The following is a 24531-nucleotide window of genomic DNA, read 5'->3' as shown; positions in this document are numbered from 1 at the left end:
TGGATTGCAATAAGGTTAGTAGTATACAACCCTACCCTAATAGTCAAATCATATTTTTTTAATCATACCCTTATTGGGGGCTGAGCCCCCCTAAAATCAAAATCTTAGAATCGCCCCTGCCATTCAGTGTTAAAACTTTGAATAAAATAAGAACATGTTGGAAAGGTGGAATTTTTTTCTGAGTATGGGACACCATACTTGGCAACATGTCACAAGTCACGCCACTTCTCATCAAGTAATCAGTCTTACTTTGCAGATACAAATTACCAATCTACCTTTTTGTAAATGCCTTTAAAAAAATTAATGACCTGTCTTGAGGGGAAAATAATAGATGACTACATTTTTAAGACTAATGCAAGCAGTTTATTTTCACCGGCCCTAGGTTGGAATTAGGCCTATTTAAACACGGAATATTGTCCGTCAGTTTCCATACAACAATGAATTAAGAATAATCCAACAGTCAGACTACTTGCCCTTTTGATCAGTTATTTTATATGATAATCATATCCTTGTAATTAAATGATTAGACAGTCACATCAGATGTAATTTGTCAATTGCATTTTGAAATGGTAATACTTTGATGTTGGGTTTGGATGACTTTCAATAAAAACATTTTTTTTCATTAAAAACAAAAAACGGTGTATTATATCCGAACAACTGGGGGGGGGGGGGGGGTCTGGACTGTTGAAAAACATGCACTTTGATAGTCAGTGATGAATCTAGAGATTACATCGAGATTTCATCAAAGTGATTGTAAAACTGTAATAAGGAAAACAGAGACACCTAGAGGGCATCCAGATCTAGACAACAGAGAAGAACTACGACCCCCATGATACTTCGCGGTTCCGCCTACAGCAAAACGCTGTGACGTCACACGCTGGCTTGTTTTGGCCGTTTGTTTCGATATCCGGCGATCATACGCTTTCGATGTGCTGGAGATTGTGACTGAGAGGTACGTGCAAATTTATTAAGCAGTCTTCGTGTGTTGTAGCCTTATTAGAGTTCGTCTGTCCTCACTATTAAGCTGGGATGAAATACCTGGCTGATAATGAAAATCTGCCTTGTTTAACTGATGTCAGCTGGCGTGGGGGGGTTAACGCCAAACAGCTAGCTGAGCCTGGCTAGGGACTTTAGCGAGTACAGATTTGTTTGTTTCTTCTATCCTACTGTATATTTTACCTCTTTGGCAGTGTCCACATGTTTAAAAAGAGCAATGGAAACGAATGACCATAACATCAACAGGGTTTCTAAGCATTGCTATGCGAGATCAGCTAGTCTGTTCTGCCAGTCTACTGGAATTAACAGGCTGTGTTTCAAAACCTAGTGAGCAGACTAAGTTACTTACACAGCATGTCATAGGCGCGTTTGATTTAAATCATCATTGATAATGAATGATGTCTAAGCACACAGATATACTTATTGACAGCACTCATTTTAAATATAAATTCATAAAGATAATTAACTCTTCTGAATGTTTTACTTTCGATTTTTTGTGCTGTACATTAACTCTAGCTGAATAGTGGTCGTGAATATAATGTTGTTATGAATCTGTCTTACTTGAATGCTTTAAAAACGTCAGTCATGTTTGGAAACTGCATCATTTCGTGGGAAATGGGAAATGAAATCTTACCAGTGCACGCACAGATGCATCCAATCTAAGTGCATCATGAGGAAACTATGACTGTATTGATATCATAAGCATGACGAATTCACCATGTGGAGTCATTAATGTACAGCTATGCTTGTCTCATTTCAGGTTCGTGTGTGTGTGCATGGGTGTTTGTGTGAGAGCGAGAAGGTGGACGACTCAGGGAGTCTGTGTGTCTTATCATGGCTGACGGGTCCAGTGACGATGATGTCATCCACCTGGCTAGTTTCAACACCCATCGCAGTCGAGGTACTGTCACCAAGCCTTTATTTTGCTGTTACTTTCATCTTTTTTTATAAGTAATGGTGGTATTCTGGATGTCATACATAACACTTTGTTGTTTTATTTTGTTAGCTAAAAGAGTTAGGGCGAAGACGGCCTACATAACCATATCCTCATCGTCGGATTCTGATGACGAACCTGTCAGATTTGTACCAAATGTCCCTGTCGTGGTAAAGGATGATGAAGAGGAGGATGTGCACATCTTAGAGGTAACTGGAGATGCGTTCTGATTCACAGGGTCCCTGTGTAGTATTCACTTAGTCATGCATATCTGAGGAATTCATGAATTTGATAATATAGCCTTGTTGTAAGAGTCAACAGGGACCTGGCGATATGGTTTTATAACCGTGTATAGTTAATAGTGTAATGATATTGCATGATAGTCATTCAAAAATGTGAATACATTGAAAAACCTGTGTAAAGATTGCATCTGCATTTGACTTTTGTACTTTGCGCAGTTGTTATTCCTGTTTGGTTTGAATTTTGTTTAAATTTGATTTTAATTTTGTCAGACATCACATCTTTAAAGAAGCAGCTAAAGACACACTTAGACAAACCACCACACTTACAGTAAAATTCTCTGCATTTCACCTTTCATTTCACCTTTCATTGTGTATATTGCAAATATCCTAACAACAACTCTTTTTGTTTTGTTTTTGTTTTCTGTCTCAAGTTTGCTTGCCTGTAACCCAAGAAGTATTAAAGATATCTTAATATCCTTTTAGATTCTTGTTCTCTTAACAAACTTTACTTTTGGTGTCTTCATTTTAAAAGCCCTTGATGGTTAAATCCCAAAAAAATCGAGATCTCAATGCAGTTCCATGTGTAAATAGTTTACATTTTCAGTCAAAAACCAAATGTGGGTCTCTTTGCATACTGCTGATACTTTTTTTCCAAACATTTTGTCGAAAAATGTTTAATCTACCCATTTTCAATGGCCAATAGCCAAATGTAGGTCACTTTTTAAACCGCTTATAGTTGTTTAAATTGTGTTTAAAAAGGAATGTCTGAAGAACAAATAATACTGAAAATATAGATGTATCTTGTTTCCCTTTTATCAAAACAACTGAATACAACACACTTCTCTGAGTGCCAAAAAAAATTCCTAAGTTTACAAGTCTATAATTCAAGAAGTGTAAAACATATCTTAAATTTCAAAAGGAAAGTTTATAAAGAATAAGAATCTAGAAGGATATTAAAATATCTTGAATACTTCTAGATTTCCCGGCATGCAAACTTTGGAAAAATGTTAACACTTTACAATAACGTTCCATTAATTCATGTTAGTTAATGTATTAACTAACATGAACAAACAATGAACAAAACATTTATTACAGTATTTATTATTTATTTGATAATGTTTGTAATGAAAATATAGTTTTTCACTGATAGTTTGTTAGTTCACAGTGCATTAGCTAATGTTAACAAGAAAAACTTTTGATTTTAATAATGCATTAGTAAATGTTGAAATTAACATTAAGATGTTAACGTAAGATGTTCATTTTTAGTTCATGTTAACTGAAATAAATAACTAATGTTAACTAAAGAACCTTGTAGTAAATTGTTACCAGAAAAAGATACGACAGGTACGATCTATGCAACTGTGTTGATAGAAAATCACAAGATACATTTCTACTTATTATGTGTTCTTCAGATACTCCTCTTTAAATAAAAACAAAAAGAAAAAAGCTGTGTGAAAAATATCCCAGTTTTGTTTTTTGACCACTGAAAATGCGTCCAATCGACTAGTTTACTTATGGTGCTGCATTAAGATCTGGGAGGTTTGTTTGTTTGTTTGTTTGTTTTATTTTTACTTTTTACAAAAGTACTTTTTAGTGTGTTCAACGTGGACATGCAAGCAGTTGATGTGGTAACAACTCATATGATTCCTGCTTGGCAGTGAAACTGTCCTGCATCTGAGGATATCATTAAATAATAATGAGAAAAAAACAAAAAGTGCATATTATATTTTTCTACATTTTGTTTTAGATCACGCATATTCCCTCCAGCGTTTATTTGATCATGAAAAGCGCAAGTCATCACAGTTGTAAACACGATGGCTTTCTTTTTTCGTGAGGGGGTTTGGCAGCATGATATCTTGGTTTCCAGGCGGAACGTTAAAGAATGAGACACATCTCACGGAAATCCTGTAGAACCAATCTGATGATGATTCAGACACTCCTGAAGTGTTTTCACTTTTGTGTCCCATATCGTCATCAGATGTTTAGTAGGAATGCACCGATCATGATTTTTCATGGCAATTCCGATACCGATTTTTTTACAAGCAAACTGGCAGATTCCGATACTGATTTCAGATATATTTTTTATTTTTTTCTTTAAGCAACAAACAAGAAAGAAGGAAAGTATGCATAAACTAGATGTTAATTTGATATTTAATAGGCCAAACTGGCTTTTGGCTATTGAAAACAATAACCGTAAGCAATCGACAAGCACTCCTTATTACAAGAAGAATAAACTGCTCCGAAACTGGGGGTGTGACTGGCATGTCTGTGGAATGGGGTTTGGCTGAGGAGAAATTTTCAGTCAAAAGCATCTTTTTTTCTCAACAAACGTGACAACTACAAAGAAAAAGTTGAGAGAAATTATCTTTCTGCTCAGTGCTTAACCCTAAAAAGGGCAAACCCATAAAGAGACATCAGAAAATTAATTTAATGCTATTTTCAATAGCATTTAGTGGGACTCAAATAATACAATTTCATGAGTTTTTTTTTTTTTTTTCAAAACTTGACTCGTATATTTGATTAACGTAGTATACTAATTGTTTTTATTTTATATAAAATAAATATTTTATTAAAAAACTCAAAAATGTCTATAAAAGCAAATAAAAATTGCTATGAAATCAAATGAAAATATCTAACCAATCCAAATTTGAAGTTGATATCACAAAAATTGTGGTTCCTGTGAGATTTAGTTTGGGTGCTATTCCAAAAACAACCATTGGGTTACACCCAACCCCTACTGAATTTTTCTAATGCAGTCTTCTGTCACAAATGGATCATTTTTTTATCACAATATGACCTCTGTTACAAAACAGTCTCCCAATATAGAATCTTGACTGTCAGACCTCTCCAACGATATGTGTTTTTTCAAGATTTCAAAAAGATTAGATTTTCTAAAACACAAGCCACAAAGTCACACAGTATATGTATGTTTTATATATTTATTTATACCCCCTAAAAGGGCAAGGTGAGATACAAACTTTTAGAGACTGATTGCAAAAAATAAGCATTTAATTTATAAAATTTCAGTGTATACTTAATAAGCTGCACATCAGCTTTTTTTAAACGGGTATATCCCCTCCAACATCTGTAAATATGTGAACTAGACCAACTTTTATCAGAGGGTGAGTAGATTTCTCACTACAGGTGGCCATGCAGGTATAAATGCTGCCCGTGAGCTAAACAAACAATGGAGAAACAAAAGTCACCTCATCTAAATATTCACAACAAACACCCTTTCAAGATGAAACCATGAAATGACACCTACACTTTCACTGCTTCTCCACACAGCTTCTCAAATGTTTGTATCCCACAGCCCTCAACTCATCGTGAGCTGATCCGACCTGCTGCCAAGTGGGGTGCGAGCACCTTTCCAAGTCAGGCATCTGGATCCAACAGCCATCCTACCAGCACACACGCTCATCATCCTTCTGTAGTCACCGCACATCCTGCATTAGGAAACCAAGCCATAGGTGTCTTAACCACGGACCAGAATGCTGTACCCTCGACGTCTAGAGAAAATGCCTTGCACAGACCTCCAATGCCTGTTAAGGACTCACTGCCCCTTCCTAATGACCCTTCAGCTAGTGCACACTCAGCGAATCAGGGCAATTCTGTTTTTTCAGCCCTACCCACCACTGAATCAGGTCAATTAGACTTGGGCAACAAAATTGAAGTGGTTGTCTGGCCGAGAACTGAAAGGACCACAATAAGGCCTCGGACACCACTGGAGACTGTGCTAGTAGAGGTCAGGCGAGATGAGCAGCCAGCGGCCCCGCTCTCTCCTGCACCGGCTGACAATGAGAGGCCTGGACCGTCAGCACCCAGAGAACCCGTAATACAGCAAAACCCTGGCCGAACATCCCTTGATATGATGGTGAAGGGGGTGGTGAGTTTTCTGATCAGCACCTCATTTTACAGTACCCCACTGTTCATATTGCACTTTTAAGGTGGGCTATATTTTGATTTGTTTTGTCATTTTCAGATGGACCTTTTCCCTGATGTGCAAGACGCATATGTAGCAGAACTGATAGAGAGAGGTGACCTGAAAGATTTAAATGTGTAAGCACAAATCTTTTTCTGCTCATTTCTTGCTCTTATGTATTTTGTTAGTGTCTTGAGACATTGTTTGGGTTCTTTATCACAGAATATGCAATGTATTGTTGGAAAACCCTGATTATCCGAAGAAAGCAAACTCGGTTGTGACACAAAGCAGTGTTCTCCTCGAGACAAATGATTCTGAGACGCAGGTTTGCACAATGTTTTCATCAGATCCATAGTTTTTTTTATATATCTATATTTGGTTACTAAGAATGTATTTAATGTAAAAACTGAACTAATATGGTTTAATTTACTTACTTTTTCTGTGTCATGCAGGAAAGTGAAAATTATTTTGATTATGTCAAACTAAAGACTGTTGGCCCAGAGGTTGCTATTCAAGCTGCAGACATGCTGATGGGTGACTTCAGAATGTTGAGCTGTCAGGATATCAAGTGGGCCCTGAATTGCCTCAAAGGACACTATGCAATCACACGAAAGGTGAAAAATATTCCGTTTTAAGTATGTATTTTATGGAAAAATTGTAAATATTGGTTGTCACAATTGTTAAACAAATTTTAGCTGGTGTTTAACTGTAACTACGATTATGGCAATGAATTTAGATAAGATTAATTTAAGGGTCTTGATGATTGTTGAATAATTGTCATACTTTTTTGTGTGCTAGCTTTAAATGTTACAAATGACTGTGATGAACTAAATCCTTTGGCTGTAACCTGTTATAAGATTAATGCACTAATACCTTTAAATATGCAAGCAATTTATTGCATGCCAAATTTCCAAATTATTGCCAAATTTCGTGAGCGACACCCGTGGAATCAACAGAGAAATTTCCCAATGTGAATTTTCCGTCGGGTTTAAGTTTGGTGAATTGGACACACAAATGCACAGTGCTGACCAATAGCAAGCCTTTGGGTGTTACATTGACCTCTGTGTGGGCGGAGATTCTTAACTTTCCAACCGCGCAAAACAGAGGGATGAACTGCTCACTCTTTCTCAGTGAGATTTGTGTTTAAATACATAATAAAAAGGCTGTTTAAAAAAAAAGTTGTTTAAGGGTTGGTTGGTTTGCTAGTTGGTAGAATAGCTTCAGATATATCATTATCATCCGTAGCATCATTAGTTCATATTTTCTTTCACCTGAGAAATTTCACAGAGCAGCTGGAAATGTCACTCTCCAGAAAATGGCATCCCATATTGTTTGACCACTAGTCATTTGTGTGGCATTAATCTTTCTGGTAACTCCCGAAGGCCTTATTCGAAGCCCTCAAGAAGTGGCAAGAGAACTCCACTGACCCCTCAGGGAAGAAGAAGAGAAGGAGAGAGCCAAATGAGCGCGCCTTCATAGACTTCAAGTTTGAGCAGGGTGACTACATATTTCTTTGCTTTCTGCATGCCTTTAGAGCGCAAAATGAAACCAGGTACACAGTGCAATGCTCACTGCATCTCGTTCTTCTCAGGTTCTTTTAAACTGGAGAGAAAGATGTACTTTTTGGAGAAGAATCGCAGATGGAGCCGCGGAAACGAGACTACACTGGAGCCGTCGCTCATGAAAGAGCTGCAGTTTTATGAGCAGAAAGCCAAGGAAATGGCTGAGGTACTTGGCACGGCTCACTTCTTTAATTTATTTCTGATGGTTCTGCCTGCAATAACCCAAAGAAATAGGGTTGTGGTGAACTGAGCTGACAGGCTGTTAATTGTTGAAATAATTACGAGGTTTTTTTCCTCCGCTTTCAGCATGAAGATTTCCTGTTGGCTTTGCAAGTGAATGAAGAGCAGTATCAAAAGGTTGGATTTGAAAAGCCAGTTTATGTTCTTTTTATGACAAGTTAATATAAAAAAAGAAACTTAATTTAAAGTGTGAGAGTTACTTTGTCCCTTTCCAGAGCTGTAAATTATTGTATTAAAAAGACAGCTAGAGCTGTTAAAGCAGATTAGAGGGACCTCGTTCAGCCCTGTAATGTGTCGTAGATTATAATACTAAACCTTATGTTGAGAGCATGTGACACTTTTGACCTGTGCTCTCAGGATGGCCAGTTGATTGAGTGTGGCTGCTGCTGTGGCGAGTTCGCCTTCGAGGAGATGACCCAGTGTACAGATGGCCATTTGTTCTGCAAGGAGTGTCTGGTCAAATACGCCCAGGAGGCAGTTTTTGGCTCAGGACGGGTAAGTCATCTGTTTAGACTGTTCGGTCTCTAAGGTTACCTTTATGTCTTTTAAATTGTATTACTGGAAACTGTATGTGCGGTCACGACTATTATTATGTCATTATGTTTTCAGGCATTATGCACAGTGTTCATGTTCTGTTCTCATATTTGTAAAATTCCCCTGTAATCTTCCCAGTGCTTTTTTAGGTGCTTCCCAGTTTATCTCCCATCTTAGTTTCATTTTCATTCTAGTAAACATAAACAAAAGGTATACTATTTAAATTCACATTGATTACTGATGCTCTGGCATCGTTTGTTTGTCACATGTTCCTTCAAAAACCATTCTGATGTGCTGATTTGCTGCTCAAGAAACATTTCTCATTATTGTTTAAAACAATAGAGCTGCTTAATATTTTTGTGGAAACCGTGATATATTTTTTCAGGATTCCTTAATGAATAGAAAAGAAATATTTATTTAAAATAGAATCACTTTCGATCAACTAAATGAGTTAAAAATAAAATAAAAAAACGCATCTTACTGTCCTCAAACCTTTCCATGGTAGTGTAGATACTCAACTCAAGCGCTCACTGATTTTTACATTTACAGTGTATTTTGTTCTCAGATTAAGTACAAATGGTTCTTTGTGTTTGTGTACAGTCGGAGTTGAGTTGTATGGATGGGAGCTGCACCTGTTCCTTCCCTACGAGTGAGCTGGAGAAGGTTTTACCTGAAAACATTCTGTACAAATATTACGAGCGACAGGCAGAGGAGGCCGTAGCCGCCACCTGTGCTGATGAACTGGTCAGGTGAGTTAAACGTGTTGATAGACAGCTATATGCAAAGGTAGAACACAAAAGGAGATGTTTCGTAGAATGTCCAGACTGCTAATTTCCATACAATGAAAGTGAACAGTAACTAGAGCTAACAAGCTCCAAAAAGGACAAAAAAAGTAATCCACATAAGTAATCCTCATAGTGTTCTGAGATTTATCATCACTGTTTTCCTCGCTTTCCTTTCAAGGTGTCCATTTTGTAACTTCCCTGCACTGTTGGATAAAGACATTTCTCTGTTCAGTTGCCCAAACCCACGCTGCAGAAAGGTTAGTTCGTGTCCCTGGATACACCAGTGTTTGTGTGTGTGTGTGTGTGTGTGTGTGTAATTCAGTCATTGTAGTGATCTCTTTATGAAAGTACTGTTATGATCTGGATCGGTTCTCTCTTCCTCTGTCCACTTCTATTTCTGAGCCCCACAGTGGTCACTTGGTGGCGCCATAGGCCTGTGGAAAAGGTCAGCAGTGTCTGTGGTTTGCAGTCTGAGGCCCCATAATGAACCATGCTAGTGTATGTGAAACTAATGGTATTTTATCATTGGCAAGGTTTACTCAGCTGGAATTAGTCAGGTCAGGTCAAGAACAGAGACAGCCATTCATCATGTCTGCTATAAATATTCAGCACTCCGAACCCTAAACAGAGATTAACCAGGGTCAGGGAAGTTTAGCAGAACTAAATGAATCAGCATTCCGGTATACCACTGTCTCATGATGTTTTGGCAATGAAAACAGGGAAAATGTGGCTTATACCTTGGGATATGAATCACAAATCACAACCTGTTGTGCCTCTGAGAAGCAAGGTTTCAGAAAACTAAATCAATTGTATTAGCTGCTAAAAGGAGATACTACATTACATTTTTCAGTAGTGTGATGATAGTAGTTTAGCTGTTTTTAAAATTCAATTATCTCCATTTTGGCCTTCCGTCCAAACTCGGACAGCATTTTAATCAAGGAAAACTGAGCTTTTTGTAAACACTCTCCAGTGTGGATAAATTTGAAAAAGATGACACAAGTTAAGTCATGTGACATATTATACCAATCCTTGTTAATACCAGGCGGCAAGGAAGTCGACCGGAAGTTGAAGTCGGCCACGTGCCGCCATCTTGTAGCAGAACTTCACTTGCGTTAGCATTCCCATTGACTCCCATTCATTTTGGCGTCACTTTGACAGCGAATAACTTTACATCTGAGGCGTTTAAAGACTCTGTTTGTCCATTATTTATTTCTAAAGATACACGACAATGTATAAAGGGCTCCATTACCTTCTATGTTACATTATGGCCCCGTATAAACAGTTTTTGTAAAAAATAGGCTAACGATTGTGTCATAACCACTCGGCTCTCTGTCGCATTACCGTACAGACAGGTGGAGAAGCTCGCAGGCAATTAACTTAATATGGCGTACTGGCGTTACATTTTAAAATACTATACAAAATAATTAATCAGAATACTTACTCCTGCTCACTCACGACAAAGAACTCCCCGCTCGAGCTCGCCGTCTCTGCAAGATTAACGATGGCAGTTTGCACGCACAGCTACTAGAAGATTTACATCTGGCAGACAGGTTGCTGACGTCGTCAAGCTTCGTTTGAGTCTGCGCGTCAGAAGCGGAAGTGCTAAAAAATGCTAAAAATGGGCTTCACTTTTCTCAATTGAGTTCCAATGGGGTCGCTGTGTCCATTTCTTTTACTGTCTATGGTTAATATTGGTATTGTGCACTTCCACACGATTGCGGTTGCACTTTATTTTACAGTACGTGTACTTCCATGTACTTACAGTGTATTTACAGTGTATTTATCTAAGAAAGTTCTGGTAATACAAGGTAACTACATGGGTTAGGGTTAGGTTTAGGGGTAGGTTCAGGGTTAGTACCTAGTTATTACATAGTTATTGTAATTACTATAATAAGTACATAGTATGTACATGGGGAACAGGACTGTAAAATAAAGTGCTACCACGATTGCTATAGATGTGTTACTTTGTACTTATATGTCACGTCACTTTTATATTTAAGTGACGTGACATATAGCCAAGTATGATAACCCATATTCAGAATTTGTGCTCTGCATTTATCCCATCCAAAGTGCACACACAAACCCGAAACAGAGGGCAGCCATATATGCTGGGGGTTCGGTGCCTTGCCCGAGACTCGAACCCACAACCTTATGGTTAGGAGTCAAACTCTCTAACCATTAGGCCATGACTTTCCTGACTTGACTTATTTAAGTTTTATGGAACATAAAAAGTGTCAGCCTACTAGTTAAACCCTGGGAATGGTTTCTTTTGCCATGGAAAACCTGGAAATATTAGGAATTTTTTAGCATTCTGGAAAAGTCAATAAACTTACAAAAATCTTAAGGCATGGTAAACTCATGTACTGTAAACTGTTAACGTGTACACTAGTGTGTTTCTAGCATCTAAATTAAGTTTCTGGTTCCCAGCTTCCTGGTTGAGAACTAGTGCTCGATCGATATATTGCCAAGGCCGATATATCGGCCGGCATTTGGTAAAATAATGCAAAAAAAAATCACGGTTCCAACAAAAATATTTATCAGTTTTCAACACTGATGATAATAATAATAAAAAAAATTTTGAGCAACAAATCAACATATTAGTAAGATTTCTGAAGGATCATGGAACACCGAAGACTAAAAATCTAGCTTTACATCACAGTGATAAACAAACGCTTAATTTAATTATAAATAATAATGGGATAGATTTATATCTGAGACAGAGGATGTCCCCTTAGGCAGGTTTAATGTGGTCACCCGCTTTTTGTTAGTAGCTAGTAGGCTTTTCAAGAGTAGTTTGCTTGACAAGTTTCACACTAGTTTCTCCAACACTGGATTCAAGTACGTTTGATGTTTTGTCTTGAGTCTTATCAGTGTTGGGCTGTGAGGAATGTATCAGGCAGTGCCCGGACACAGAGCTGTCGGTCTGTCTCTGTGTTCGTGGATTTCAGCTGGCAGGCGGAACATGTCAAGGACTCTGAACTCACAGCTAGTTTCCTGAGAGGAATGTTAGTGCTGCCTGCAGTTTGTCAGGGCTATCTTTCCATTCATCTGTCAATCTCCGTTCCCCTCTCTATCTCTGTTTGTCCCTCCATCACTTTTAAAGGAAAAAACACACGTGGGAGGGCTGTGAGCTTTCGTGAGTGCCCTTCAAACATCATGAAAGCTGAGGGTGTGTGTACACATACTTTGTAATTAAATGTAAAGTATGTTTTAAGTTCCTGTCATTTTGAGGAAGAACATTTCCCACATCACTTTGAGGCTGTCAAGAGAAAAGGTTTCTTGTTGACCTTTATTATATTAAATGTGTATATAGTTTTTGTGATTCCACAATACTCTGTATTTCTTAGAAAAAAATTGCTGGTGTGTGTGTGTGTGTTTAGCATTTCAATTAAGCTGCTCTCCCACTCCCTGGTTTAGAACCACTTCTGTAGCATGAGATCAGACTTTGTATTTGTGTTTGTATGTTTTTGTTTGCGTATGTAAATGCCATGTAAGTGAAGCAGTGGTACCCGGACCATTGAATTATTGAAAGTTAGTGCATACCAGAGATGTAATGGTACATTAATTTATGAATTTTTAATCATTCAGTAGTCCATCAGCAATTATTCTGAAAATAACTTTGTTGATAATAGTCTGGTCTTATTAATGTGAACGGGAAGATGATGGTTGGCATTTCCCTTTAAAAGGCTTTAATATCCTGCCATTAAGTAAAACAGTACTTTTGTGTTTACGGTGCAGTTGTCCACTGGATGGCGCTCTTGTTCTGTGATGCCAGTGCAGTTTTATTCCGTCACACATCTGCTGGTGATTACACTGCTAAACCCCGCCTCACGCTTCTGCAGCAGCTCCCAGCAGGGCGGATGGGGGGCAGGGAACTGTTTAAAACGGCCACATCTTTGGCCTTCCTCTTGGCACAGCCAAAAGCTTAAGTGTGCCCTCAGACAGGACCTCCATTTTCTCCTCCTACCCGTTTTTCTCCTGGTGGAGTCACAGGACTGGACGAGGGGAAATTGAGAACGGTTGTGTGGTATGATTTCATAATGTGACCCACTTTCATTTCCTCTTTCTGGCTCTGAGCATGGCATTCCTATCAAAATGGAGAACTGGGCTCCCGTGCACAGCAGTGCTTGACTTGGCCGGCAGTATGAGGACTTTTCCAAAGCCTCGCTTCTAGGGAACAAATTTCTTGGGTAGATAATCTGTATCAAATCACAGCCACCTGATTAACGGTCTGTTATAATAAAAGCTGAGGCTCAGTGGTTAAACATCTGAAAAGATGTGTGTTTCAAAGGGTTGGCCTATGAACCATAACCTCTGTATGTCGTCAAAAAAACATTAATTAACAAGACGTACTGCACTTAATAAGTGCTTAATGTCTTTGACCTCTAGGTAAAATAGTACATGCTAAGTGTACAAAGTTAAGTGTACAAAGTTTCAACAATTTGTGATCTAAAATAATAGCTGTTTTTACGCAATATTTTCTCCAGAACTCCATATGACGGAACGTTAAAGTTCTGTAGAAATAGAAACTTCCGTTTTCCGCTTAAGTATAAGTGCTTGTTGTTCTTAGTAGACCGTTTCACATCACTTACATTATTGATGGTCTGTCATTGTTAAGGTGCACTCCCATTAGTGAAATTTGGCAAAAATGTTATGGGTAAATTTGTTAGTAGTGAACCATGTAGGAAGCACAGCTGACACAGAAATCCCTTTCAAACCAAGCAGCTTTTTGTTGGTTCACTCTCTGTCACTGGGGCAGTAGCTTTCCAAACGGTACATTTTTGTACTTTATTTACCCCTACAAGTTATGTGTAGCCCACATTTTAATACCTAAATGGCACATATAAGTACTTTTTGAAAAAGCAACAAATTTGTGTGATCAACCCTGCTCAAAATTCTCCCATTGCTTTCTTATTAAGATGATTTGACTACGTAAAGCATGTTTATATTACAGTTCCATATACGGTAACCATTTTCTGACCCCAAATTAATGCCATCTCTATTGTAAATATTGAGGGTGACATCTTTCCATTTCTGATCATTGTGTATGGAAATATTTGTAGCTGTCTTGCCCACATTTGTTTGTGGAAAATGCAGTCGGCTGAGGACAACTCTGGAATCCCAGTGCCGAGTGAATTACTTCAGTCTGTTTTCCTCTTCTGTCTCTTGTGTCTGATGTCCCATTCGTCTGTAGTGGTGTGTGCCCTCAGGTTGCTGTCTTTAGTGGTGAGGAGATGTCCTCTCCTCTGCCCTTCCCTTCACTCTTTTCCCTCGGTGGAGATGAAAGTTGTATAACTGACACACTTTCCCCTCTCCGCTGCCTCTGTGGCTCCACCCCTTGTTGTGGATAGAGGACCTTTATTGGCTAGAGCCAGATCATTCAAATTTGAAATGTAGTACAGTTCATATTTGACCCAGATTTTTCCTTCTTTTTTTTTTTTCTTAGGTTTGCACATTTCAAAAATGCTGTTTTTCCTCAGTGATTGGATGTTAGCAGATCTGCCAACATTCCCTTATTTCTGGTTTGCACGGTTTATTTTCCATGTATCCATGATGTTTCTCATATTGGTTTTGATAGACAGCAGCAGCTGCATCATGCGAGTCCAAGATTTCTCGAAAGCGCCCTATTTAAGTATTCATACTGTAACTTTCATATAATCCGACATGCTCTTCTGTTCAAAAGTTTGGGCTTGGTGAGATTTGTTGGTAAGTTTCTTATGCTCATCAAGGCTGGTTATATTTGATAAAAATATAGTAAAACATTAGTGTGTAATTTTTTTTTTTTAAAGATAATTTAAAATATATCTTCCATTTTAATATATTTTCTAATGATGATAACACCTAATTTTCAGCATCATTACTCCAGTCTTTAGTGTCACATGCTTTGGATTGCATTCCATCGACCGGATCTGGTTCAGACATGCTGCATTCTCGACCATTATTGAGTTTATAGGAAGCAGTGTTTGTTTAGCCCTGCGTCACAGCACTTATCATGAGCCAAAGCCTAAAATCTTGAGCGTTTCATCAAAAACACGTTTGTGTTCTAGTTTTATGATATGTAGCTGTTGCTGAGGGAGGTCTGTGGGTGTGTGAGGCTCATTCAGGCCTGTGTTTCTCCTCAACAAGCAGCCCCCCAATCAGATGCTCAGCAAATCTCCTCTTCTGCCTTATAAGGCCTGCTGCTGTGCACGCCTGGTCAGGAGAGAAGCAGTGAACAGATGTTGCAACACTTCACATTTTGTACTAGTGTATGCTGCTTTATTTTAGAGAACTAGCCACATATGCAGCGGAATGTGTCATGGCAGCTGCATGATTATGACAGAAATCATTATATTATTTGTTTCCTTTATGACCATTGAGATTATTAGAATTTACAGAAGTGTTAGGTTACCAACCATCTTTAAAATATCTTTTTTTTGTCTTGCAGATTAAGAGATTTCTTCAAGAATGTGCTCATAGAATCAATGAAACTGTCTATAGATTGGAGGATAAATAAATATCTTATTTCCACTGTGTTTTTGGATTATAATGGGAGCTTTTTAGTTTTGTTGGGTCGCTCTCACATTAGAACAGGCCTATTGTCTGTTTTAGAAGTCTCTGATTTCTTCATACATTCATATGCAGAACTGGCATATTTACGATTGGATACAATACTCAGCCACTGCAAAAAGTAAGAAACTATGAATGCTGGTGGCTTTTCCGTCTGATATGAAAGCTGACTCCAGGAGACAAATGGACTGAATTTACACAAAAATATGTTCAGTCAAGATAAAACTAGCGTGACTACCTAGAGCTGTGGTTTCAGGTTATAAGGTTTCAGCTTAAATGAGAGGTATGCACACAGCGATTAACAGGAAATAGGGGGTTGTTCGTTTTGGTGAATCAGATTTATGTTAGAAGAATATGTAGCATGACCACAGCTGTCACCTTGGGCTTGTTTTGTTGAGATAAAGACTTGCCGTTAAAGCCGTTTTCCTCTTGTCACATAAGCTGTTTTTCCAGTTTGTTGTGGTACTTTGATCGCTATGCTAGATGTCAACCCTTTTCTATCTTTGTTACACAAAACAGACCCTTAGGCTTGTGCGGACGAACGTTACATGCATCCTGTGTGGTTTGAAGGTTCCTGTAGCTCAACAGTATTTTAGTAATTAAATGAAGTTTGCAAAGTCACATTTCTTCTACAAATGAAGATGTATCATGTAGATAGATCATGTACATGGATGTATTCCGATTGATGGCACTCCAGCCTGTCTGATGACTTTCTCTGGAAGAAAACTTTTTATTTTTCTTCAGTCCCGTAGTACTTTTTGCTAAAAGGGTCAGATGACAGCTTAGAAATCATGAAAGAGCAAATAGGTTCCATAAATCATACTTTTGCTTTGAATGAGTGTTAAGATAAGAACAGATAAGAACTGCTGCATAACAGGGGCGACCTGAGTGACGCCGCCCCGTTTCCAGAGTGTGCACCCTGCTGATCAGGAAGTGTCAGCCTGGCCTTGCAAGGTATTCTTTGTACCAGGAAACCATGTTTAAAGTGAAGTCAGTGTGATGTCACCGCTGTATTTTTAGTCATGTATATAAACAGAGGCACACTCCTGACTGTGAGAATCACCGTACTTGAGAGCCACAGTCACTTCCTGTTAACTCGTGCCAAACATGCCATTTAGTGACAAACTCTGGAATCATTGTCAAGAAAAGATAATTTAGCCTCTTAAATTTTTGTTTTAAAGTTTCAGAATCACTTTAAAACTTTTTTTTGTTTTTTTGTTTTGAGATGCTTATGTCCTCACATGTCCTCATTTTTTTATGTAGGCACTATAATATAAATCATTATATCTTTACTTTATATACTAAATTATTTATTGTATGTTTCCATTAATCTTAAAATCATGAGCATAATTTTTATTACAGCCACCATTTAAATGTTTACATTTCAGTAACCAATTGGAGTAGAAAAGAATTATATCATCAAAAAGTTGATATAAAAACCTGCCATATGTGCAATTTAAATGTTTATATGAAACTCTGAATTTATTTCAGTGTTGATTATTAAATAAATGTAACTTGATTTATTATTAAATGCATTTTTATTTTTGTTTTCGCAAAAACAAGTCTGTCCATGTTGTATTTCATTTGTGAGAATGATATCTGGAAGTGTCTTGTCAGTTCAGTGGTGTTGGCCCTCCCATGCTATGCTGTTGTGCTTCACTAGGGGGCAGTACATTACTACACGACTAGGTCACACCTCCTCGTGTCTCCATGGCATGCTTTACCCCTCTTGGCTATTGTCTGGCCTGATCTTTGCATCATTCACCATTTCTTCTATAGTTTTCCGGTACAGCTTTTTCACAAAGATACTGATGACTGGTGATTTATGTTTTCAACAACATGCGGCCTGAGGCTGGATTTCATAAATATATTTCTGAGGAAGCCACTAGTGTTGTTCGTCATGTTGCTACGTTTTCTATTTAAGATGAGTCATACTCATTATCCTAGAAAGTTGCACATTAGTTGTCATTTATCATCTGTCACTGTCATTAATATTCAGCTTTATCTTAAATTATTTATGCTTATGCTAATGATATTTACCAATGGGGGCTGTTACCAAGCATCAGTGGCTAGAGAGCTCTCAGTGGATAGCTGGATCTCTCTTACTCTGGGTTCCAGACTGAGGAGTCTATAGCAGCTGCATTAGAGACTAATATTTTTCATGAATTTGACAATATTACTTGGCTACAGTCTTTAACAGACTGTCAGATGTGATGAAGAACCATAGCAAATGTAGAAGTGTCCGGTACATCCTAATTTAATAGCCAGTTGTGTGGCTGTGAAATGCGCAGGCGTTTACATAGTCTTCACAGGCTGACCTCGGATGTCCTTTCCAGTCAGCTGAAAGGCAAAGCATTGTGGGCAGGCCTGGCTAAAACAGAACTGATGAAAAATGTTGTTCCTAAGCAGCCAGACTGATGACAAGTCTCATCCGGAGTGAAGGGCAGGGAGCAGTTCACCCTCAGTCTGTGCTATTTTATAAAAGAAACCCGTTTAGATTACTTCATCATTATAATTTACAATTCTATAGCCTTTTGTTGTAGACAGTCATATTTTTGGCCATGCTCAACCTTTATTAGTTATTTGTTTGCAAAGGCAAGCTGTTGAACATGCTTCCCTTTAGGAAAGTGAATAAACCTCTAACCTGAAGCATTAGACTTACAGGCATGTCACCCTGTTTATTCTAGGCTCTTGATTAATTACTCAAATCATGCTGTTTGTTAAGGAAGCAGACTTGCTATTTTCAGCTCTTGGACAGTAAAATAGCCAAAAGAAATCACATAGCCTTGCATCATCCTATTGCTAGGTATTTAAAAGCAGCTATATATTGTGATGTTGATGTATGTGCAGTTATATTGTGTATAATAGTACTGGTAGCTGATATAATTTATAGACACTTGTGCCCTATGTGGGGTAGGAAGCAATATGCACTTCTGAAACAATGCCGGGAACATCGGCTGCTTCTGTATGCACAAACAGAGGTGACTGAACAACAGAAACGTAATCTTAGTTTTTCCCACTGGATGAATGAAATGTGGTCCAGGTGTTTCTCTTTCCAGTGTGCATTGCAATTGTGATCAATAACACAGATGCTTATTCGTGTCCCCTTCCTCAGGAGAGTTGCAGGAAGTGCCATGTGGTGTGGAAGGAGCACGCAGGAAAGACCTGCGAGCAGGTGCTGGAGAGGGACGAGATCCGACTGCGCGTGGCCTTGTAAGTGCCCGACTGAAAACTCTTAGCATAGAGCAAGCTTGTTAATAATTCATCCGTGCACTATTGAGGGTACTCGGTAGTATGGCGAACCACCTGGGAGATCATTAGCATCCCTAATGCTGAGTCAGCGGTTTCCCCAGGCCTTTCTCATGGCAGGCTAAAACACTCGCTGTATATGATGGATTCCCTTGAGTGTTATGTTTGCAAATACATGGCATCCAGAGCTGCCCCTGTGCACAGCGAGCACTCATGAGGAAGTGTACTGGAGCGTGGGTGTCTGTGTAAACTGACGCAGTGTGAAAGCAGCCTATCACTGCTGCTCAGTCTCTGGACTGGACAGGATGTGATCGCCTGGCTTCCTTCCTGTCATACTCATGAATCAAAGACTGTGCATCCTGTTTACCCCGAACCTTTTCTGTTGCTTACATTTATAGAGAAGGGAAAGGGACCCTGACTGAGATATGAATTAAACATGGTCTCACAAATACAAGATAATATACCTCAATACCAGTATGCTTTATATATGTTAAAAAGCCCCAAATAACTGAAGCTTAAATTAAAATATTGGCTTTTTTCCCTTGTAAAACTCTCGGACAAATTTTTTAAGATTCTATGCCGTGAACTTAAAATATTTTTACTTACTATTTTTTATACTTTTGAAAATCCAGCATTTGGTTGATCCTGATAAGTTTTTTTTGTCTGTTTCATATTATAATGAAACATTTCTGTTTATTTTAGTAAGTATTACGTCAAATAAATATATTTAATTGTTATCCTTGCATTATTTGCTATTAAAACAAATCTATATTTAAATAGTGTGTAACGATCGACCCCCCTGCTCTCCAAGATATCAGCATCTGTTGACCACTACTTAAAATTCAGTCTAGGTAGGCAGCTCGCAGTTTTTTTACTGGAAGTTTGCATGTAAACTGAACCCAACTGTGTTTTGTTTCATGGCCAGTGAGGAAAAGATGACCGCTGCCCGTGTCAGGAAGTGCCACAAGTGTGCCACAGGTCTAGTGAAGTCAGAGGGCTGCAACCGGATGTCGTGTCGCTGCGGCGCCTTCATGTGCTACCTCTGCCGGGATCCTATTAACGGCTACAACCACTTCTGCCAGCACGCTCGCTCGCCTGGTGCCCCCTGCCGACACTGCAAGAAGTGCTCGCTGTGGACGGACCCCACGGTAAATAACACCCTACACTCCAGATTTCCTTTCATGCTCAATGTTAGTGTGCGATCATCCTTGAAAAGCAGCAAACACCTTTAGTCTCTATACATCTGCTCGGTTTACAACAGGTTTAGTGTAAAACATGTTCAAGTCTTTTGTTCACTAACCTTGAGGGTGTTTGTAACATGAGGTGCTTGCTGCTGCTTCTTTCTGACCCTCAGTTTGTAATGTGTTTGAAGCTGTTACATGATTTGCTTTTTGATTTTTTTTATTTATTTACTTTTTAAATTTGATTTGTTTTATAACTAACAGACCAACATTAAAACTTTAAAAACATTAAAATTATTTTTTTAATTGCATATTTGTTTAGATAATAAATTGCAATTCATTAACACGTTGGAGAGGCGTGATGTAATGGATTGATAGATCCTAAGTGCGTTCTAAGAGTGATTCAGTCTTAGCATAAACACCAGGTGATATATGTGGTAATGGTTTTGCGTTGGTTTTGTATACAGGACTCTTTGAGAGTATAACACATGAGAGGTACTTGAGTGCGTGTTGATGGATTAGGAGTGCTGAGAGGTCTCTACTGCAGTTAGCACAGTCAACCGTCATGCATTAGCCTCATATTATATAATAGACTGCTGAGAGCTACATCTTTAGCACTCCGTTTGCAATGTCTAAAGCACAGAGCTCATTCATTATTCACAACATGCTGATCATTTTTCCATTTATTAGATAGAAAAGTAGTAGATAGAAAAATAATAATAAATGTGGTTTATGGTAAAAAATAAAAATTGAAATTGGAATTTGGCCTTGGAAACATCATTTATTTATATACTTTTAGGAATTAAAAGTGTGTGTGTGTGTATATATATATATAATATATATATAATATATATATATATATATATATATATATATATATATATATATATATATATATAATGGATTATATTATATAATTTATTATTTTATATATTATAATTTATTTATTATATTTTTATATACAGGGAAGGGGCGAAAGCATCAAAACAAAAGCATCATTGTGAAGTTGAATGCAGCCAAATAATGATTTTTTTTTTTTATCAGTCATCTTGTTTTCATATTACTTTGGAAGCCAAGCACATAATTGAAAATAACATTTTGCCTACACTATAAAAGAAGGATGACAAGGAAAACTTAATTGATTCAAACTTATATGTACCATGAACATGCTAAGTTTGAACATAGGTTAACATGAATGTGACGGGACATTCTGCTCGCTCTCTTCCTTTGTTGTTCTGTGGGAACAAAGCATTTTGGGTTTGGCACAACTTGAGGATGAGTAGATGATGATGGAATTGTCATTTTTGGGGAAACCATCCGTAAGCAGTGAGCATGATTGAGAAATCCTTTTCCGTTTAATCAAGAAGTTCCACAAATTATCTGGTTATGGCATTTGAATGGTGTTTCTGTGTGAAGAGCACAGTCAGGGGGCCGTCCTGCTGGCAGCCGGGGGGCTGCAATTACCCCTCCATTCAGAGCCGTGCCTAATCATCTGGCACCATACTCCAGGGTGACTGGTGAACTTGAGCTTTTTTGTGTTTGACTGATGAAGTGGACTCCTCCCAAGTTCATCTGATGTCCCATTTTGGTCCTGGCTGTGGCTTTGAATCCTCCATGCTTTTTGAAAGACTTTTTGTTTGCTATCATTTTGTATTTCTTCTCCCCCTTTCACTTTCTGTGTCTTTTTCAATCCACAGCAAGATGATGAGCGAATCATTCAGGAGATTCAGAAAGAGGGTGAAGCTGAGCTGAATAAGAAGATCAATCAGTCAGGTCAGTGTTCTTCAGCTTGATAAATTTAGTGGGCCAACTAAACTCAAGTGGTTTCTAATGATATTTTGTAATGTTTCCCACAGAAACCACAGGGAAGAGAGTGGGACCTCCCCCTGAGCCCATCCCAGCGAAGCGCCCTCGGGTAACACTGCAGGCCCCTAATGTAGCTCCTCAGGCCGTCCGTGCCCCACTGCTCATCCCCCAGGTCATGCTGCCCGGACCACAGCGTGTTTTCCTTCAGCCCATTCCAGCCCCCTATGTGCCCCCATTGGCCAACCTCCCCCCAGTAAATTACAACCCACATAACCTGAACTTTGACTTCAATATGCCTATGCACTATGGACCACCACATCGCTTCTTCAGACCTCTTTGAGGACACCATGGTACAAAGCGCCACATTTGAACTACAAAAAAATGAAAAAAATCCAGGCTTCTGTGTCTTAACTGTTAGCCCTTGCTGTTTTTTTTTTCTACGTATTTTGTAACAGGACCCAAACTGATTTTCTGAAGAGTTTTAAGGATGCCGGTTGGATTTGCATCTTCGTTGAAAGGCATTTTTTGAACAGCATACAGAGTGAATAATAGAAATGCCTGTTAGTTTTCAGTTCAATAAAACAAAGAACTTGATTGAAATGTAAAGGTTGTTTGTGGTATCAGTCAATGTGGGCTGCTTTCTAAAATTCTAAATATATGTTGGTTCGGCTGGGATTTCCAATGACGTTCCTCATGAGGTCATCAAAAGAATCAACTGCAGTCATTAAACAAGTTTAAAGTTTGTTTTTCTTCCAGGGTTTTTCTTATTCAGCATCTTTCCTCATGTAAATGCCTAAATTATTAGTTGAGATGGATATTGATGCCATTTCAGATCTGTAAATTAAACTGTAGGACCAGTTTTGCTACTGATGTTTACACTACTGTTCAAAAGTTTGGAATCCGAAAGACATTAAGAATTTAATACCTTTATTCAGCAAGGATGCATTAAATTGATCGAAAGTCACAGAAAAGAAAGTGTTAAAAAAGCTTACTGTTTTAAATAAATGCTGGTCTTTCTTTGTCAAAAAAATAAAATCTAAATTTTTACAAAAATATTATACCGCACAACTGTTTTCAACAAAATTATAGTATGGTATGTTTCTTGAGCAGCAAATTAGCATATTAGAAGGATTTCTGAAAAATCATTGCAATATTCACAATTTTATATTGGGGTAAATTGTGAATATTCAGTTTGTTGTCCAGCGCTAGTGCTTAACTGGTTTGCATCACAAAGGAAAATGAAACATGAACTGTAAGCAGATGTAAATGTGATAGTGGACAATATTCAGATTTAAAGGGGTCATATGACATTGCTAAAAAAGAACAATATTTTGGTTATTCGGTGTAATGCAATGTTTATGTGGTTTAAGGTAAAAAAAAAACATTACTTTCCACATACTTTCATTATTGTTTATCCTCTATGCCCTGCCTTTCTGTCGTGTTGTTTTTTTACAAAGCTCATCAGTCTGAAAAACGAGGTGCTCTGATTGGCCAGCTGTCCAGTTGATTGTGATTGGCCGAATACCTCAAACCTGTGACGCAAATGTTACGCCCCTAAACATACCGAGATCCAGTGTCCAATAAAACCCATTACAAACCGGGCATGTGTTGCATCCAGCGGGGACGTGATTACTGATTCATTATGACTTATACTGTCTTTTTATGTGTTGCGTTGCATTGCGTAAACATAAAACCATGTCTGCATTTTTGATCAGAGACATGACAAACAACTAGCACTGCTCAGAACTCACGTTTGAATCATCAATGGCATATTATTTAAATATGTAAACATACAGACTGTGCGTCAGCATTATTTGTCAGAACACTGGCATTGTAGGCTACTCTTCCAGGAAACCGTCCTCGTCCTCCATAAAATGCGCTGCACACATCTAAACATTTGGGTTGAACTGTTCTGGAACAGTGTTGTAAATACAACTTAACCTCTGATTTCTAGTCATGTCCTCTTTTGGAAGACCGAACAAAGTAGTTTTGCTTTCACAACGAAACACAGCGTCTTCAAGACATGGTGCCGGCGGCAACAACAACACTACAGTGAGAATAAAAGTTATGCCTTCTTTCTTTGTGTGAACATTTGGGCGGTGTTATGCAAATCTTCCTACATCGTGACAGACATGTGGGGGCGCGTTTGAACGAGATGTTTATAGGAGGGTGTAGACGAGTCTAAACTTTTATAAAGAATATTTCTTTTGGTTTGAGACTTTAGTCTTTGCAACTTTAGGGATCTTCTCTATTCTCGAAAAGCTTGTAACACTCCAAAGAGAAAGAAAACTTGAAATTGCATCATATGACCCCTTTAATTAGACAATAGAAATTTCTTTGTTCTGGTACATACTAATTGTGAACTTGACAGTCTCTCTAATTGATGTTTTTGTTATTAAATTCAGATCTGTTGAGTTTTTATAAACTTGTAATTACTATCTCCTGCTTTCCCTGTTCATATATGAAAAAAAAAAGACTTGTGTCCGCATTTAATTCTTAGCAGCAAGACCAGATGAAATATTCCAAATATA

General features: G+C 38.2%; 1 protein-coding gene across 2 annotated transcripts; it reads left to right on the top strand.

Annotated features, from left to right (window-relative positions):
- The first annotated feature begins 812 nt into the window (after nucleotides 1–812).
- On the top strand, nucleotides 813–22743 carry LOC127952025 (E3 ubiquitin-protein ligase RNF216). 2 transcript variants are annotated; one of them, XM_052550265.1, is made up of 17 exons: nucleotides 813–952; nucleotides 1757–1897; nucleotides 2003–2139; nucleotides 5486–6058; nucleotides 6155–6231; nucleotides 6317–6419; nucleotides 6547–6708; nucleotides 7477–7591; nucleotides 7686–7822; nucleotides 7963–8013; nucleotides 8254–8391; nucleotides 9031–9179; nucleotides 9394–9472; nucleotides 18880–18977; nucleotides 19939–20161; nucleotides 21892–21967; nucleotides 22051–22743. In XM_052550265.1, exons 2-17 carry the CDS (start codon nucleotides 1831–1833, stop codon nucleotides 22338–22340), a joined length of 2475 nt encoding a protein of 824 aa, XP_052406225.1. In that variant the 5' UTR covers nucleotides 813–952; nucleotides 1757–1830; the 3' UTR covers nucleotides 22341–22743. The 2 variants fall into 2 exon arrangements, with proteins under 2 accessions (XP_052406225.1, XP_052406234.1); XM_052550274.1 differs by lacking the exon at nucleotides 813–952 and adding an exon at nucleotides 1303–1323.
- The last annotated feature ends 1788 nt before the right edge of the window (nucleotides 22744–24531 follow it).

The sequence above is a fragment of the Carassius gibelio genome, chromosome A3 (assembly GCF_023724105.1).
Source record: "Carassius gibelio isolate Cgi1373 ecotype wild population from Czech Republic chromosome A3, carGib1.2-hapl.c, whole genome shotgun sequence".
NCBI lineage: Eukaryota > Metazoa > Chordata > Actinopteri > Cypriniformes > Cyprinidae > Carassius > Carassius gibelio.
This window is presented reverse-complemented; position numbering and strand designations above follow the sequence as displayed.

Excerpts from the sequence above, each read along its gene's own strand:
- LOC127952025 (XM_052550265.1), top strand. The coding sequence starts at position 1,831 with ATGGCTGACGGGTCCAGTGACGATGATGTCATCCACCTGGCTAGTTTC. Across the intron at positions 6,059-6,154 it reads ATATGATGGTGAAGGGGGTG|ATGGACCTTTTCCCTGATGT; the intron begins GTGAGTTTTCTG and ends TGTCATTTTCAG. Across the intron at positions 6,232-6,316 it reads GACCTGAAAGATTTAAATGT|AATATGCAATGTATTGTTGG; the intron begins GTAAGCACAAAT and ends TCTTTATCACAG.